Here is a 17,305-nt window from a genome sequence, read left to right as displayed (position 1 = left end):
AATTTAGAAATTTTGCTATTTATCTGCCAAGGCAGCAATGCCCGTGAAAACTGGGTATGACAGCTCCAGTAGGCAGGACAAAGGTGATGCTGTGTGCTTTTGGTGTGAGCCATTGTTATCATTGCTATTCGCACCGCAACGATCACTTTTCGAGAACGTCGCCGTAAGTGACACGGGAACGAGCGTTTTTTCTTTCTTTCTTTAGAGAAACAAAGAGACCTGGTCTAGAAAGCGAAATGAAGTATAGTAGAGATAAGATCGCTAGTTGTTCGTTCACCTTGCTTTCGCTTCCGCATCCCGCATTAATTCTGTGTCGAAAACGACACAGAATTACACTGTTGCACATGTTGATGGGGTCTCGGTCTATCACAAGGTAAAATATTTTCCGGAATTGCTCTGACGAATGAAAGCATGGCGATTTATTTCAAATGGGAGCGCCACTCGTTTGGCGCTCAAGAATTGCTCGTGTTATATAGGCCCGGTAGTAGACCTTACTCTACGGTGGGATTACTTGAACTGCGCATCTACGCGCACAACTCGTGCGCGTAAAAGCGAGTCAGTCATAAAGGCAGGGAGCACGCGGGAACACGCTGCAGGAGAGAAACGGAACAAGCACTTCTCTGTGGGGCTGTTTGCTTACCACGTGTGACGTATATGAGATCGCGCTGTAACTACTGTTGTAGCTATAGTACCAGATGTGCTCTGCGCTGTGCTTGTTTGAAATTTTTGAGGACCGTGGGGAGAATTCATTCTAAGGCATTCTTCTTAAAGGTTTTTTTTTCATAGCATTGACAACACAAGACTACTTCTTGCATATTTAAAAAAAAAACAGCTATAGCAGTTAGAATACATGATGACAAGTTCTCCCACGAATACTTTCAATAAATATAGGGAGCCCTAAAAGATAAATCTTAGAAGGACGAGGAAAAAGGAAGTTGCATAAAATGACGAAGGGATAACTTTTTCTTGGGCGAGTTGCTGCTTACCGCAAGAAATAATTTTTGTGGCGCCAAAATTAAGAAAAGCAAAATCCATTGAAAGGAAAGAGCAGACCGAAAGACAGGTGCTTAGATTTAACGACATGGTTTTTATCCAACCTGCTTGGTTCGCTAATTCTTGGCAGATATTTGACAATCAAACAGAAAGCAAACACACTCGTTCGAGCGACCGGTGCAAGCGGCAATTTCGATCACCGGCGTAGCCAATTAGATAAATTATGGGGGGAAATTGAAAACAGCTTGAGATTTGACAAAAAAGGAACAGAAGATCATCGGCACGCACTGTACTCATCGCGACCTTGAATTTTAAATGAACATAATAAATATTTAACGTCATTTACTAGTGCATATCCTGCTCCATGGATAACGTTCGTGACGCCTGCCGTAAGTGCTGTCGGCTGTGCTTCATCGCATTACCAGAAATGACAACAGCACTAGTGGTTCTCACAACGCAAGACACACACAACATGCAAATGAGCCGGCACGGTGTCATTATTGATGCACTTTGCTTGCACCGACGAACGTGTCCGAACAAGATACGCCTTCTTCCTCCTGCAGCTTCCGGCATCGCAGCGAGGCTAAGATGCCGCGCCGTGCCTCATAGCACGGATAAACAAGCTCCCAGAAATGACTTCGCATTAAGATAGCCTTTAGTGCTCGGCTCGTTAAGGGCGAGAAAGTGATAATAAAGACAAACCCTTCCGCGGAACTAACGCGTTTCAGACGCCCCCCCCGCCCCCCTCCCCCCGATAATGTTAGAGCCTGCACTACAGACTCGCCAAGTGTCCACGCCGGCTGAAATTCCCCGCGAGCCCATCGACGGAGGAGCGCGAAGAGATCCCTTATTCGGGCCATTCGCGCTGCTGCGTGCTCGGCCCGATGGAATTAGCCGAATAGCATCTCATCCCGGCTGGCTCCGCACATTTGCTGGGGACGGGGTGACGGGAGAGGAGGGGTTCGGGACCGAACAGGGATCGCAGAGAAAAGGGGAGGGGTTGAGGAAGGAGCAGGAATGAGGAGGGCGACCATGACACCATTACGTTTTGAGCCGGTTACGAGATCAAACAAGACAGAGCGACGAAGAGGCTTTCTTAGGGTCGCACAGCCATCGAAGCACACTCGTTTGATGATGTCTCGGCGGTGGCGCCTGATCCGACTCGCATTATGCCAAACTTAATAACGACGAGGGCCAACGATGCGTGGGCTCATCGGAAAGCTCGCAGGCCATATATATATATATATATATATATATATATATATATATATATATATATATATATATATATATATATATATATATATATATATATATATATCGGAAGGAGGTGCAGACAGCGATAAAGAGAGAGACAGTATCGAAGTGGCGTGCGACGCACCATGTGGACTCTACTGGTCGTTCATGTGGGAGCGTGTGGGCGCAGCGCGCATTTGCACGGGATCGATGTTTGGGAGCGTCTATTTTTACGCGGCCATCTTCTTGAAGGTCGTTATGTGGCAGACTGGAAGGCGCCACTGGGGTGGTGATTGAAGAGAATGCTGACTGACCTTGGGGGAAAAGGGAAGGCGTTTTGCGACGAGCGTAAATAGGAAAGGCGACTGATACCCGCTCCACGTAGGCCTCTTCGAGACAGATGTGGGAGCACCACATTTGGAACGGCAGAGGAGTGATGTGGCCACTTCGTAAGGAAATTACATAAGGGTGATGTCGAGGTGAAGCAGGAAACACGCCAAGAAAAGTTTTTTATCCCTAAAGGAATCGCTATCCCAAAAACGAACTACGCGTGTTTTGCAAACAGCCACGAATTCTGAGTGGATGCTGATTTGTACTACAACAGTCCACCACATTTCACTGAAAAAAACGCGCGAATTTTCTTCAGTAGGTTATGCCAAGTTCAGCATGCTGTGTAAGAAATTGAGAGCGTTGTGTTTTTCGCCATGTAACTATCACTCAGCATTTCACTGCTCATGGTACCGGATTATCTATTCTTCTTAGTATATTTAGCGCTTCTAGAACTGAAATCTGTGCGCTCGGTGAACGTCGACAACGATATGTCTCAAGTATTTCGCTGGTTTTATTTTCTGTAAATAAATATGTAAAACCTTTAGAAGTTGCACAGCTGTAAAGCTTCAATATTCTATTCGTGCAAGTAAGTAGAGCTCTCTAGTTCGTAATAATAACACGTGCCTGGATTTTTCGAAATGGAGACATGAGCGAAAGCTTCATTTACCAAAGCACTGAAAACATACCTGCCAGATTGATGTTGCAAATACATGCGTGCAACATCGGTTTGTAGGCATCTTATGAATTGGTGATGCATTTCTCAACAAAATTAAAAAGAAAAAAAATCTTCGAACATATATTTCAGCTGTGCAAATACCTGAGGCGAACAGAACAAGAGAGAGAGAAAGATAGAGAGAAGCGCTTTATCAGAAGGCAGATATTTTCGTCGGTGTACATACGATCACTGACATGCTACTCTACATAGGGAGGTTGAAGGGGATCAAAATATTCCTGAGAAGAGTGGAAGAAATGATAATAAAGATAGATATGAAGTGAGCGAGTAAATCTGATAATGATACTTACTGGTTAGATCAAAAAAAATTTAGGCCTTTATATATAATGAAGTGAACCTTGTTTAACGCTTTTCGAGAAAGCCAAATTTTTCTGATGGTTTCGTCTCCCACGCACAAAACTTGCACGTAATACAAAAAAACGCCGCAGTTCATAAATTATATATTGCTTGTTGAGGAAAATTCAAGATTGTGCAAAAAAAAAATAGCATTAAGTGTGTCGCCACGTAAAGAAGTCTGCTGCTGAGGTACGCAAACAAAATACTGGCGAATTAGAATGACTTACCTTCTTTACCGGGGGCGAGAGGCTGATATCTTGTTGCGAGAGCAGGATTCGTCGGCGCATTTGTTTAACAGCCAGCTTGCGTCTGCGGTGCAAAGAATGTTATATGATCAGCGGGTTTACATGAAACCACGCACAGGTATGTACACATATAAATAGTCTGAACGTTTACAAACCGTGACTCTCCGTTCTCCTAAAAAGTAATAAGTAGAATCGATTTACCTGAATTCGAAGTGAGATCGTTTTTCAATCAAATATATGCCCGTGGCTGACAAGAGACAACACTTCCGCTGCATGCTTAGTTGCTCGCATTGTAGGACGAGCGTGATCAGCTATGAAGTTGTCATTCGTGAGATTATCTCGCTCTTCTATGAGTAGTGTGGAGCTTTGTTTTATGAATTCTAGGGGAAGAGAAGACGAGAAAAGCAAATCCCAGGACATTTGTGTAGTGCACGAAAAAAAACCAGTGGTTTAAGTACTCTTGCGAAACTATGCCTCCTTGTCTAACCGTAAAGTACGGATACCGAGGAAATTCGACCGACGTGTTACTTGAGTGATCGGTTTTCATTCTTTTAGTGAAATCATAGCTATTTTTCTTCTCAGCGATCTAACGCTGCGCGACAGAATTTAAAAGTGTGTCAGCTCTGTCTTTGTCGTATTCCTTGATTGCCAAGTAATGCGCGTCTTCATTCTCTGTCATTTTCCTGTTTTCTTTTTCTGTTCTAGTCAACTACTATTATGTTTTGTCAGTGAATATGCAACGACGTTTATCAATGCAGTGCTTCTGCTTGTTTCTCTATTATTTTGCCTTTTTGCTTTGTAGTTCCTTCCTGTTTCGCCCCTTTTACTTTTGAGAGCTACCGCGTCTTGGTGCAACCGGAGAGTGGTTGCCATCCACGGACAAGTTAAATATTCAAAGAAGGAAGTTTGAGCAATAACTGCCGCTATTGGAGCCCTGGCGTAGCGCATTTAGCAGTTTTTTGTGTGTCTGACGTTTTTGTATCGACATGTTTTCTTTACAAAAAAAGGCTGGAGAGGCTTTTTCAATGGAGTACAAGGACAAGAAGAGCGGCAGAACATCGTTTATTCTGAAAGCTCTCCCAGGAAGTCATTGTTACTGTTTGAAGAGTTAGCAAGCATCATTAGCATACTTCTTTGTATCGTTTTAATGTAACAGTTGAATAAGCGCTGGTGTAAAGGAATGAAATGTAAAATCAAATGTGAAATGTAAAAGTCACACGTTCAGGTCACGCGTTCGCAATCGAATTTCCATCCAGGTACTTATCCAGTACCTTACACGGAATGTAGAGGATAGAATTCCGTCGCCCTAGAACGCAAAAGTACACGAAAGTACGTCACAGAAATCTTGTCTATCAGTTTCGTTGTAAACGGTACCAATGAATTTTGGCTCACTCATTAAGACGATAAGTTCATTAAGAAAACTACAACATATCACAGAGCACTATACCTCTGCGCGAAACTCTGTTCTAATTATCGCTTAAGCTTTGGTTGATTACTTCATGACGAATATAAAAGGTTAGTGCGTTTTCAACGATCCTTTTCCATCTTGCTGCCACTTCTGGCACATAAAGTCTAAATTGCTAAATTTGCAAGCGTAATGCTGATCGATCGCCGATGAAACCACCCCCCGACACTCCCTAAGCGTTATCCTTTAAAGAGTGCACCGCCACATAATGAAAGTCAATGTGGCAAAGCTGGAGTAGCGGTGCTTAGTCGTTTTAACGTATATTTCTCCTTAAAGCCCGCACCGCCACACAACGAAAGTAATCGTGGCGAAGATTAAGGGACGGCACTTCAATCGTGCCGCGAGACACGCCTTAAGCCTAGGCTTATGGCACGACTCACGGCAGCCGGAAGAGATCTAAACAGCGTCAGGCGTCCGGTAAATCTGTAGTGCGTCTTGCAATATATATTAAAATGTATAAATCGATAATATGAAAGCCCCCACCGATCACTACCGAACTTAGTGAGTTGCAAGGTTTTCTTTGATATTCGCGTATTCTGGTTCACCAGTTGGCTTTTCTGTCGATGTCGTGGCAGACATACTTGAGTATAGCGTGGCTGGTGAATGTGTTAATCTAGCACAGCCTGAGGTCGGGCCCCTGTTACTCAACCGAAGTGCCTGTGCCGAATCGATTTAATAATTGCCGAGATTTATAAAATGCACTCGATACCGCGAACCTTTGCTTTTAAATTCAGTAGAAAAGCGTGCGGCATGGAAATAGTTCTAAGCAATATACATTGTTTCGTACTGGGAGCAATAAGTCCTTCCCGTTGCAAAATCTCACTGAAAAATCTGCGTTATTTGTGCATGATGGTAGTCGTTCATAAATGTCGGATTGTATATATTAAAGTTATTTCAACGAAAATTCCATTAATAACTGGTTGCGGTCTAATTTGCGACTCGCAAATGATTCGTCTCTCTCTATAAAAAAAAGAAAGAAAGGAAGAAAAGCAATGCTAAGCAGTTGACTCTAACTCAGCCCCTTTCGTGGCTTGGAACGAGCTGGGAACATTCACGCGTTTCTGGTAAAAACGGCCAAGGACCAGCTCGCCTCGTCATTTGTAGTTTGCGTTTTCTAGCACTGCGCGGGACCAGCCCAGTTTTGCCTCAGTGTTTAGTGGCGCTTTTTTGGTCGATGGCAGCATACAGTTCATGAGACAGCGCAAGCAGAAGCGAATTTACTCTATCTGAGGAGGTAAAACATGTTGGCAATTGGGGTCTTTAAAAATAAGTTGGCCATTTTTGGTGACAGTTGAGGTAATAGGGCGACAGGCAAGGGGTTAAAGATAACGTAAAGCTAAATTAACCGATAAGCCCAATGAAGATGTACTAGTAAAAGAAGAACGGAGAACTAGAGAGCACTTCAAGGGGATGACACGCTAGAAACGATGCACTTTGTAATGTCAATTTGAATGTGTGAGTGATGCTGCTCACCTGACCAAAGCGGCGACTCCCAAGGCAGCCGATAGGCACACGATCAGAGACGCTGTTACGCCCACAGTTTCTCCACTAGTCAGGGGAAAACCTGCCGAGGAGACAAGAAACAAGCAAATAACCTAAAATGAAACAATATCGTTAAGAAGAGCTTATATTACGTAGCTTTCAACAGGAAAAGTGCAGAGAAGTGAAGCAGTCGAGTGCAACTACATTTCGAACTTTCGCCTGTCGTATGTCCGCGAGAAAAGACTAAATCTAATTCCTCGTCTCACTGAAGTATGCACGACTACAAGTAATCGCACAGAAGGAGACAACGTTTAATGTCTCTCATTGCCAACACCATCTCCATCACGTCCTATTTCATTTGAAAGTAAAATAGGAGAAGAAGCCTTAATGTTATGCAGGAACCTTTTGTTCACCACTGAAGAAAAACAAGCAAACAGCTCCAACTGAGTGCTGAATGACAAAACTAAAAAAACATGGTATCAGTGCCATGTATCAGTATCAGTAGCAGTAAAAAATTCTATCATCTTAGTCAGAATGGACTGAATTCAATTCCTCGCGCTATGAGGTCTGTATACACCAACAAATGTTACTTGTTAGCATATGTTCAGTTTTATTGATATAGGAATGCCGAACTGGATACACATAATGACACTCATTGTCAACGTCGCTCATTTGAAAATAAAATAGCAAGAGATGCCCTAGTGTTACGCTGGAACCTTATGGACATCACTGAAAAAAAAAAAGAATCAATTACAATCGAGCGCTGTGTGACCAAACAAACAAATAAAAAGGCACGGTATCAGCATGAACGCATCTCGAGTTAATGGTAAATAAGTGAACTATTGGATATTACGAACAAAGTAGATACTAGATGCGAAGAAACATTGCTACGGGACTTTATAGAACACAAACAGTATAGCACAGTATTCAGCCTGGTTAAGCTTACAAATCGAACGACCGGTTTATGCAGACGACGTGATATTAAAGAAATTTATTACAGAGGCTGGGAGAAATAGATTACGCGTGAAGAACCCAAAGGTCAACGTGAATCGCCGTACACGCTCTGAAGAGACATTCAACGTCAGTGTCTGGGAAGAGGGACGGAGGGACTGGGAAAGAAGGAGGATGACAGTGGCTGCCCAGATTACGCGGTAAACATAACCTATTGGTGGCGAGGAAGACACACGGTGTGTGCGCTCTTAAAGCTACTTTTCCCGTCGTAGCACAAGCTCCGCGCCCACGTATCTTAATTTCCGCTCACACAGGTGCGCGTTTTGTCATGTCTTACAGATTGTTCGTGCTCAACGGTGCAAGCGCGGTGGTGCCGGGGCTAAACGGGCGGGCGCTTTCTTCCGTGGAGCATCCCGACAGTTAATTTCGCCTTAGCGTGCGGGGCCTCCATCGCCACGTTTCTTGGTTTGCTTTCTTTCTCTCGGTTCCCTCCCCTGCAGTGTAACGGCGTGCCCCGCCCGTGCCCCCGGTATTATCGCGTGGCAGACCGCGACCCGAGCGTCGCCGTAAATTGCCGACGTGTGAGCCTGTCTCGTAAAGTGCCAGTGACCCGCCGGCAAGCACTGCCTTCTTTTGGCGGCGCTCTGCCGGAAAGGTGACATAGTGTGGAACCAAAAAGACACGCGGCATTTTTCTCTGAGGCTCTTTGAGCGCGCAGCGGAAAGAGGCGGTTTAACGAGCGCCCAAATATTAGGGAGGTGTGCATTTATTATCAAACGCGCCGTACGAGACCACGCGCGGTCCCGTGTCGACGGCTTGAATAACGGCCGCCTAACGGCATACGCTTCGCGACACGATGGTTCGAGCGCCAGGTTTTATGAGTCGCGTAGAGTACCTGCATCTTGCGGAATTATTGAAACCAAAGATAAGAAAAAAGTTTTTTTTTTTTTGGTGTGCTCAAGTGGATTATAGCTATACGGTCTATAACGCGACGCGTAAAAAATAGTGCCACGCCTGTTTAATACAGCAAAATTGTCTAGTCTCTACCCCAATTTTTTTATAGCCGAAACACTAAATGTGTGTACTTGGCGCGATGCTAGGCCTGGCCTGTGGTGCTAAAGGTATTTTTGGAAGGTCCTTTATTTTTTTCTTACCTAAATGAAGGAGGGAACGCTCTACACCCCAGCAGAAACAGCATTAAAAAGGTACAGCTGAGCGCTGGTTTTGTGAAGCATGGTTTTATGACCATTTCATATGAAATAGGTTTGCTTCATCGCAAATGCTAGAGACTTCAGCATTTTGGTAACTTATACAGAGCAAAAAAAAAAAAAGAAGGAAAATCCTCGGAGATGCTTCAGACAGCTTACATGTAGGAATGCTAAAAGATACCGTTTCTAGACCTCTGAACGCCATGAACGTGCTCATGTTATGCACTCATGACGCGGCGCCCCCTCCACCCCATTGGCTGCGCTGTCACGCGCCCAATTACGCACACACTATGCGCACCTTTAGTCAATCAGAACCGTGAAGGCGCCATGACGTCGGAGCAGCGTGTTCGTCTCGCACCTCAGAGGTCCGGATTCTATTCTCATCAAGACCGAAATTTAGCAAAATATCTTTTTTTCAAAGCCATTTAGTTACTTTGTTTACAAGAACCTTCCTGAGATATTCGACGTCAATCCGAGCATTTTTAACGTGTTTCTACACCTTGCGCCATTGGCCATTTTTGCTGCCATTTTTCGGTCACGCCGACGTCAACGGATTTTAGCGTAACGGGGCATATAATGCTTTGGCATGAATAAATTGAGACACAATCCCCATTTAAAGAACGTTATCAAAAAACGCTTTGTGAGCAAAAATCACCGAGCGCCTTGAGCCCACAAAGACACTTATTACGGTCGAATTTAAGTAGATCGGCCTTTTGCCCATGTGCATATCTGCTAATGATTATCCGAGTTGTTCATATTTTTGTTAATCGAGCTCAACGTAAGTAAGGGTATAAGTGATTCAAGAGAGTCCTCTCACTAAATGCGACGCCTGAATGCAATCACTGAGGAAGCAGCGCCTGCAATACTTGTCGGCGATTTTATTTGTTACTGTGCTACGCACACAGCACATATAACTATGCGCGTTTAGCAAAACGCCAGATCCCTAACCTAGGGCAACGCAGTCGCATGTTCTCCACTGCTGTAAGGATTATATAGTGTTCCATTGCCATTCACCGGGAAAAATCCAAGCGGTTAATATATGCTCATTGCTCTTGTGTGGGCATTGCCTATTTGTCGAAAAGAACTTTTTGGGAATACCGCAGGCCCATGCAGGCTTATTACAAAACAGAGGGCACCCAAGGTTAAGTATAACCCATTATTAAATGTTCATGCACAGAACTTCTTGTTAAGAAAAATAAAAGCGACAGTACAACAATAACCATCATACATATAAGAAAATACAGGAACTCCGCATAAATTTGCATATGTTTATGTGTCGTACGCAGAAAAAAATGTATTTAGTACATTTTCCCTTTGTTTTAAACATCGTTCATTTCGCAGCTGCATTCCTCTCTTCTTCGCTCTCGTCACCAACGACGTTGTTAACGTTGGTTACAAAAGCGGTGTCGCTGCACACCACCGTTTTGTTTAGCTATCCTTAGTAGTACTTGTCTGCTTGGAGTGCGAAATTGCGTCTAACTGTGCAGGGCATGAATGGTTAAAAAAATGGCCTCCAAATGCACAGAAACACACTACGCATCGCAAAGCCACACGATGAGCCAGTAGTCAAGAAAACCTGAGCGAATCCCTATAACTCGTTAGGGCATAACGGCTTGTCACGACTTGCCTCTGTGACAAACAATTCGTGACATGTCGCCATAACCACGGTGAAAGCCCGGACATTTGTAAGACGAGGATAAAGCGTGGCGGTTAGAAACCGTGGACATAAGTGCGCGCGTTTGTGCCTCCTCCCTCCTCAGCCCGCGCGACGGTTGGAAACCGTTGGCGTCGGTGAGAGCGTAGGTGCAAGTCTGTGTCTTTTCCCGCTTGACGTCCGCGGCGGCAGGCAACCGTTAGACAGGCGTCCTCTCCCAACAAGCCGCCCGTCTTCAGCACAAGCCTCGAGCGTTCGTGTCGCTCTTAGCCGAGCAGCTTGTCGTGCTTAATTACCGCTCCTTACAAACGTGCAACGTACAAACGATTTATACAAACGTTCCGTTACTCGTTTCATCGTCTCACTTCTGCCGTGGACCCTTCGGGACTTTCGACCCACCGCCACAGCGGAGTCAGCGGTGCGAATACTAACAGATTGTAATGTGTTTTTCGTGAAACCCCTCTTACCCTTTTTTTTTCGGCCATCTAGTGTACCTTTCCTCCTCGTCGCTTCCCGATACGTGTGTAATTTATGTTGTCCCCTTCGTAGCACAGGTGTAACAATCTGCTGCTGCAGAGCTCCTTGCCTCATGGTGGGCATGATGTCTTGTACCCTGCATGGTTTCCGGGCAGTTCTCAGCTACAAGGAGCGCTCGAGGGGAGCAAATTATGGCTGAAATTTCGCTTACAAAGCTAAACAGAGACGCGGTAGCGTTATGCGAGTGCAGCTCACAGGCATGCCCTAGCAGGTTGCTCCAGTTTTGCCGCCGAAGAATGAACCACGCGGAAAGAATGTTTACCGACTGTGTATTGCACAGGGCATGCCCGTTTCTGAATTAAACTTGCACCCGCCACATGAATAAGGTTGGAAATATTGTGCAGTGTCTAGCTGCGGCTGCGGAATGTGAGAAACCGAGAGAATGTCGCATTAAGGAGGGGAGAAGAAGAATAGTTTTATTTTGAACTTGTGCTAATATGGCGGTGAAGGTATTGGCGGCCCCAACTAAATGCCCCCTTAGCGGCCGCGCCGAAAAACAGCCGATCTAGGTTCAAGCTTGAAGCGAAAGAGCGCCTCCTATCCCGGCATGCGCTGAATGTCTCGTAGTTCTCAAATCGTCGGGATGCCGCCGCGCACAATCCAGAAAATGAAAAAAAAAAACACACAGTACTGATGGCGGAAGACCTTTTGTGTGCCATTATGCGTGTCATCACGGTAGAAATAGAACAATGTGTGATTTCATCTTTTCGCGAGAGAAGCAGACGACGCGCATCGGAAAGCGACTTAGATGAAAAACTTCGCATTGGGAAGAGGTGATGACTGATACTGGTTTGTTTGAAACACTTGACTCGGGACTTCTTTCTTCTCGGTGAACAGATTTCTTTTGATATCTTGCGGACATTTCAAATCACGCAGTGTGCTTTGTTTAGTCATGTGTTTTAGCAAAGTATGGTGATGTACATTCAGCCTTCATTTGGTTTTGTTCGTTTATAGCTTTCTACCCCAGCGTTAACGTTACTAATATTTTGAGCAGCAGGAATACACTCGCTTATGTACTTTTGTTTGCAGGCATGGTATAGTAGGAACGAAAACTGCCACTGGAGGTATGAAGTTTATCATGACACATGTTATACCGTGAGTCGACACATCGTTTTCACAGTATGCTTCAGTTAAGCTGCGCAAGCAGAAGATGTTGTTTTCTCATACAACGCGTTGACTTCCCAGTTTACTTGCTCGCAAAAAATTTAGGAGCAATAGCAAACAGCGCTCATTCCAGCTATGGAATGTTCTACCTGCTCACAGGGCCACTAATTTACTTTCCGACACTGTGCACACACCTACATTACGTGACAACTGGTTCAGCTTGTCTCCAAGTCATGTATTTACACCGATACAAGTGACTTTGCTCAAACGAAAATCTTTGTTAAATTTTGGAAACCTGTTGGAAGAAACTCAACTTGGTTCGATTGGTTGTTATTCACTTCTCCCATTTCACTAGGGACAGCGAATTTCTACGGGTGGCGGGCGTCTGCTGTGTTCGCAAGTCCGGCTCCTATCTCGAACACTGCGTACTGTAAGCATGAATAAGCACCAGTCGTGGGACGCAGACGACCTTATCTCACGTATCAGCTGAAAATAAAAGTGCAGCTTCGACTCAATAACGGAACTCTCATTTGTCTTTATACCAAGACACGTACACTGACCAGGTAACGTTACAGTTTTTAGCCTCAGCGCACAATATCCGTATTTAGCTTCTGAAAGCAAGACTGACGTTACTGCTGCCTATGTACTGTGAGATGCTATATGTGACATACTACAAGACGAGACACCGTGCAGAGTTGCTTACGAAAGTCGAAAACAGGCGAGTATCGTGCCGCCGTACCAGTGGAGCAAGGCCGCGAACAAGTGCTTGCAGCTTTCGGAGGCCCGCTGCGCACAAACAGCTTCCTCTTTTTAACTTCCAGCTCGCTTGAAAGGCTCTTTAAAAAAAAAGTTACGGTTGGTCCCTCTTTCATAGGAATCGGTAGAACACGAAAGAGAAACGTGTCTGCACAGAAGCGGTTCGTTGTACGTGCCGGAGCACTGCGCAAATCCGCCATAAACTACTACACGTGCCGACATACCGAACAAGGGAAACTGAACGGGTTGTTAGTAAATCGATTCGTGAACTCACGGTTCGTTGCAGGGAAAGGAACACGATTTGCGGGTCGGCGACCGTGTTGCAGCTTTGCTTGGCGTCCTGCTGCGGCGTCCTGCTGCCGAGTCACTTCGGCTATAACGTACGAGCATTTTGGTACGGCTCACAGAATTGCGGCATGCTCAGCTTCAGAAAAATGAGTGGCGGAGTTCGCAGCGTGCGCGGTGAACGCGCGAAGGCGTACTGCTTCATGCTGGCGTGCCTCTCGCCGGAGCAAACCGAGATTCACCGGTCAATGTCGTTGTCTTTCTGCGCCGCTTAGCGCAGCAGTTCTAAAGCGATAGCTTTACTGGCCGCGAACTTGCGATTTCGCCGTGGCCGTACGCCGAGGAGGCATATGACGTCACATCGCGTTCCTTGTCCCACCGCGTTCCTACACCGCGTTCCTCGTCATACCGCGTTTCTAGTCGTTGCGCTCGCCTCCACTCGCTTCGCCAGCTGCATCGCATGCCTGATAACATGTCGGAGGATTGAAAAGGAGAGCTCACGTGCACCGCAACCACAGTCGAGGCGGCAGTATGGACGGCGACAATTATGATAAGCAGGAGGAGGCCTGGAATATACATAGGAACGAGACGAAGAGGAAACGAATCTCCCAGGAAACAGACGAACAGCGCGCCGAACAACTGGCTGAACGCCGAAACATAGCCAGACAACCAGACTAACCTGGACTCGCAATCAAGATTAACCAAGGCTAACCATGTTATGCCTTAGCTTTCGCTACGTATATCCTGGCATAGCCGAGCTAAGCCACTTCCAATTTTTATTGCGCCTTCGAGCCATCCCTTAATAAATACATCTTGTCATCATCATTGCGATATCAATTATATGGACACAACAGGCGCATTTCTGCCGTCGCCGTCGCCGTGAGGTTCCGTATGAGTGAAAGCGTGTGAAAGTGAGCCGGCGAACGCCGTTCAATCTCGCGTGCACGAGCGAGGAACACAGCCCGGATGCGTGCCCTCTCCTGTGGCGCGTGAGGCAGGGGGGTGAAGAGAGGGAGGAGGGGGTTCTTCCAACACCTTCTGTTCTTCTACGGCGGCTGCTACGGTGCCTCGATGTCCTCCTTGCCCGCCGCTCCGTACAGAGAGTAGACAACTGCGGCGTCTACTACGGCATTGGCCACGCCATAGTAGACGCCTTTGGCGGATGCCGTGGGCATGCGTTGCCGGAGCTTGTGTCTCTTGAAAGCGGTTTGCGATGTGGGTAACGCGCACACCCGCGCGGACTTCATATTGAAAGCGATCTGCGATGTTTGCAGAGAGCGCGTTGTACCGGTAGCTTCGTATGCGCGGTGCTTTCGACGATTCGTACGCGTTGAAGCGACAGATGCACGGAGGTCAATTGGCTCGCGGCTGCTGCCGCGGTTCCTAACTCCAGCGTTTTCACAGACAGTTGCCGCTGTCATCGAGTGATGTGTGTTCATGTTTATCTCTGCGTGCGTGACACCATGCTGGTTAATTTAGTTAATATATGTTGACGGACTAGTTGGCTTGAATCCATGATAGAATGTGTAAGCGCGACTGAACAAGGACGTACAAAGAAGCAGATACACAAAGACAGCGCTGTAATCTACGTAATCTACGTAATCTACGTAATCTACGTAATCGTTGAGTCACGCTTACATAATATATAATCGTTAATTTAGTTAGTAAGAGAATGTTTACAAGCTTATAGGGCCGATAAAACTACTATCCTTACTTCGAACAGCTATCTACTAATTTGCTATCGCTATCGATGCTTCGCCTTTCGGGCGGAACTGTGAATTTTTTCTTATTTTGTGCCATCGCAACCGAAGCAGTAGACTGCGTGTAAGCACTGCTGATACACGTTGAAGCTGCACTCCGCAGGTGACGAGGCGTCACAGGCTAATCCTACGCGAAAGACAAACCGTGTGCGGAAACTGCGTCGTAACCTCAGCAGAATGCCTACACCACCTACAACAGGCTACACCGCGCTGGAGCCTCCGCTGCGCTCGCTCACTGTCGGGGCTCGTTAGTGTCATGATGCAGTACTTCGCTTCCCGCTCCTAGATGGCGGCACCATCCACGTCAAGAAAGAGCCTATTTTACGCGTTCGCGCTGGCGTCACATCCGTTACAGGAAATTGATGGTGGACCGCGGCATAAAATACTTTCGTGTTAAAAAAAAGCAAAAAAAAAACTTATGCGTATCCCTGCGCAGGCCGGTCGTTGGCATGCACAGCGCAACGACTTCCGCGGTTTCGTCGCTGAAATCTTTGAGACCAATCACAATAAGGTATTCGGCAGCAATGACCCTTTCGGCTTCGACGAAACATCTCAATTCGACTGCATCAACGAGAAACGCGCGAGTGCAGCACCAAGCAAAAGAGCCGCCGTGAACTTGGATGTCATAGCCATTTTTGTTTATTTAAACAGTGTTGCCAGCACAACTAACAGATTCTGTAGTTGGCAATAAGCACAATTTGCTGGGTTGTCGCCTTGGGATGAAACTATCGCGAGAAGGTCATCAAGCTGTAACCATCGAGTCGCCTTTGTACAAAGGGCTATCCCGAGAAAATTCCCGTCCGATATGACGTGTGCGCAGTGATTATGCAAGACTAGACAGAATAAAATGAAAAACTGTTATTTCCGTTCCTACGCCTAGTTTGCCATTAGCCCTTCGCTATTGGTCAAAAGTGTCCGGCCTGCACCCACTTCGATTTTCTATCATGCGACATCACAACATTGCGAAAACTCATCACGTCGCATGACGTGTACCCATTAAGGATGCCTTAATGTGCCGAACAAAACTGAGCTTTTTTCAGAATAGCCGGAGACTGCTCCCGTTCATAAAGAAATAGAAGACGTCGGCCTATCGATCGCTCTGGCACTGACTACTCGGAGCATGTGGGAAGAACGGATTTATTTGCGTGTAACAAACATTTTTGCGTCGCAGTATAACAGTGTCAAGCTCTTTTGGCGAGCATACGACGTCACTCTGCCAACTCCTCTTCGCTGAGGGTTCGTTTTAGCGACATTTCTAACCTTCCGTTGCACGCTGCCACGATTTTCGACAAGCCATCGCAAGCTAAGCAAAGGGAAGCGGGCGCCGTCGCCATGCACCTCCGCATCCCGTTAAGTGCTTTCACTGCGCTTGCTCGGCCTCAACGAAACCCTATACTCTTCTACACGCTCATAGACTCTGGAATCTGGTTAGCCAATTAGAGAATAAAATTAGAGAAAGAACGCTGTGGGTCACCGCCTGATGCTTACGTCAGCTGTTACATATAATAGACGTCAGGAGATTGTAATTTAAACAGATTGGAATAGTTTTACGTTACAGGGTCCCAGCTTTCTTTTTAATCACCAAACCCGGCTCTAAAGGGCCGTAGTTATCTCTGATGGTAAAATTGTGACACCCAGTAGTCTGGGTGTCACCAGCAAATACGGGCGTCGCCGAAATACGTGTCCAGCCAACGCCGAGTGGTTAATGTTTGAATCTCTGACTACCACCTCTTGCTGGGTCCAGTGCAAACATCAGGGACAGTCCAAAATCGACAAACAAAGAGCTTTAACACGAGGCACGAGCCACCTGAAGGAGACAATGGTAGATTAATTTCAATTATATGTAAATGAATTCTGGAGTTGTACGTGCCAAAACCTCGACCTAGTTATGAGGCATGCTGTGGTGAGGGACTCCGCAATAATTTTGTCCACCTAGGGTTCTTTAACGTCCATCCACTGCACGGCACAATGGCATTTTTGCACTTTGCCCTCATCGAAATGCGGCCGCCGTGGACGGGATTTGACCCCGCGACCTCGTGCGTAGCAGCGCGACGCCATAGCCGCTAAGGACAATAATAGAGTTTCAGCTGCTCGTCTTTTATCTGCGTACCGTTGTGAAAATCACTCGAAAGAAGTCACAATTGTATTGAGGTACCCTGCACTTAATGAACTCAAGTGCATTTGTAAAGCGCTTTTCTAGCGTAGGGAGTCATGTTTTTAAGAAGAACAG

At 46.1% G+C, this 17,305-nt stretch overlaps 1 protein-coding gene across 2 annotated transcripts in view; it reads right to left on the bottom strand.

Annotated features, from left to right (window-relative positions):
* LOC135900257 (retinal guanylyl cyclase 1-like) overlaps positions 1–17,305 on the bottom strand; it is a 223,465-nt gene that overhangs the window by 57,652 nt on the left and 148,508 nt on the right. For both annotated transcript variants that reach the window (XM_070531931.1, XM_065429687.2), the window contains exons 5-6: positions 6,812–6,902; positions 3,856–3,937 (exon numbers count right to left, since the gene is read on the bottom strand). In XM_070531931.1, coding sequence (XP_070388032.1) covers positions 3,856–3,937; positions 6,812–6,902 — 173 coding nt within the window. The remainder of the gene's footprint in view (positions 1–3,855; positions 3,938–6,811; positions 6,903–17,305) is intronic.

This window comes from Dermacentor albipictus, chromosome 1 (assembly GCF_038994185.2).
Source record: "Dermacentor albipictus isolate Rhodes 1998 colony chromosome 1, USDA_Dalb.pri_finalv2, whole genome shotgun sequence".
In the NCBI taxonomy this organism is placed as follows: domain Eukaryota; kingdom Metazoa; phylum Arthropoda; class Arachnida; order Ixodida; family Ixodidae; genus Dermacentor; species Dermacentor albipictus.
This window is presented reverse-complemented; position numbering and strand designations above follow the sequence as displayed.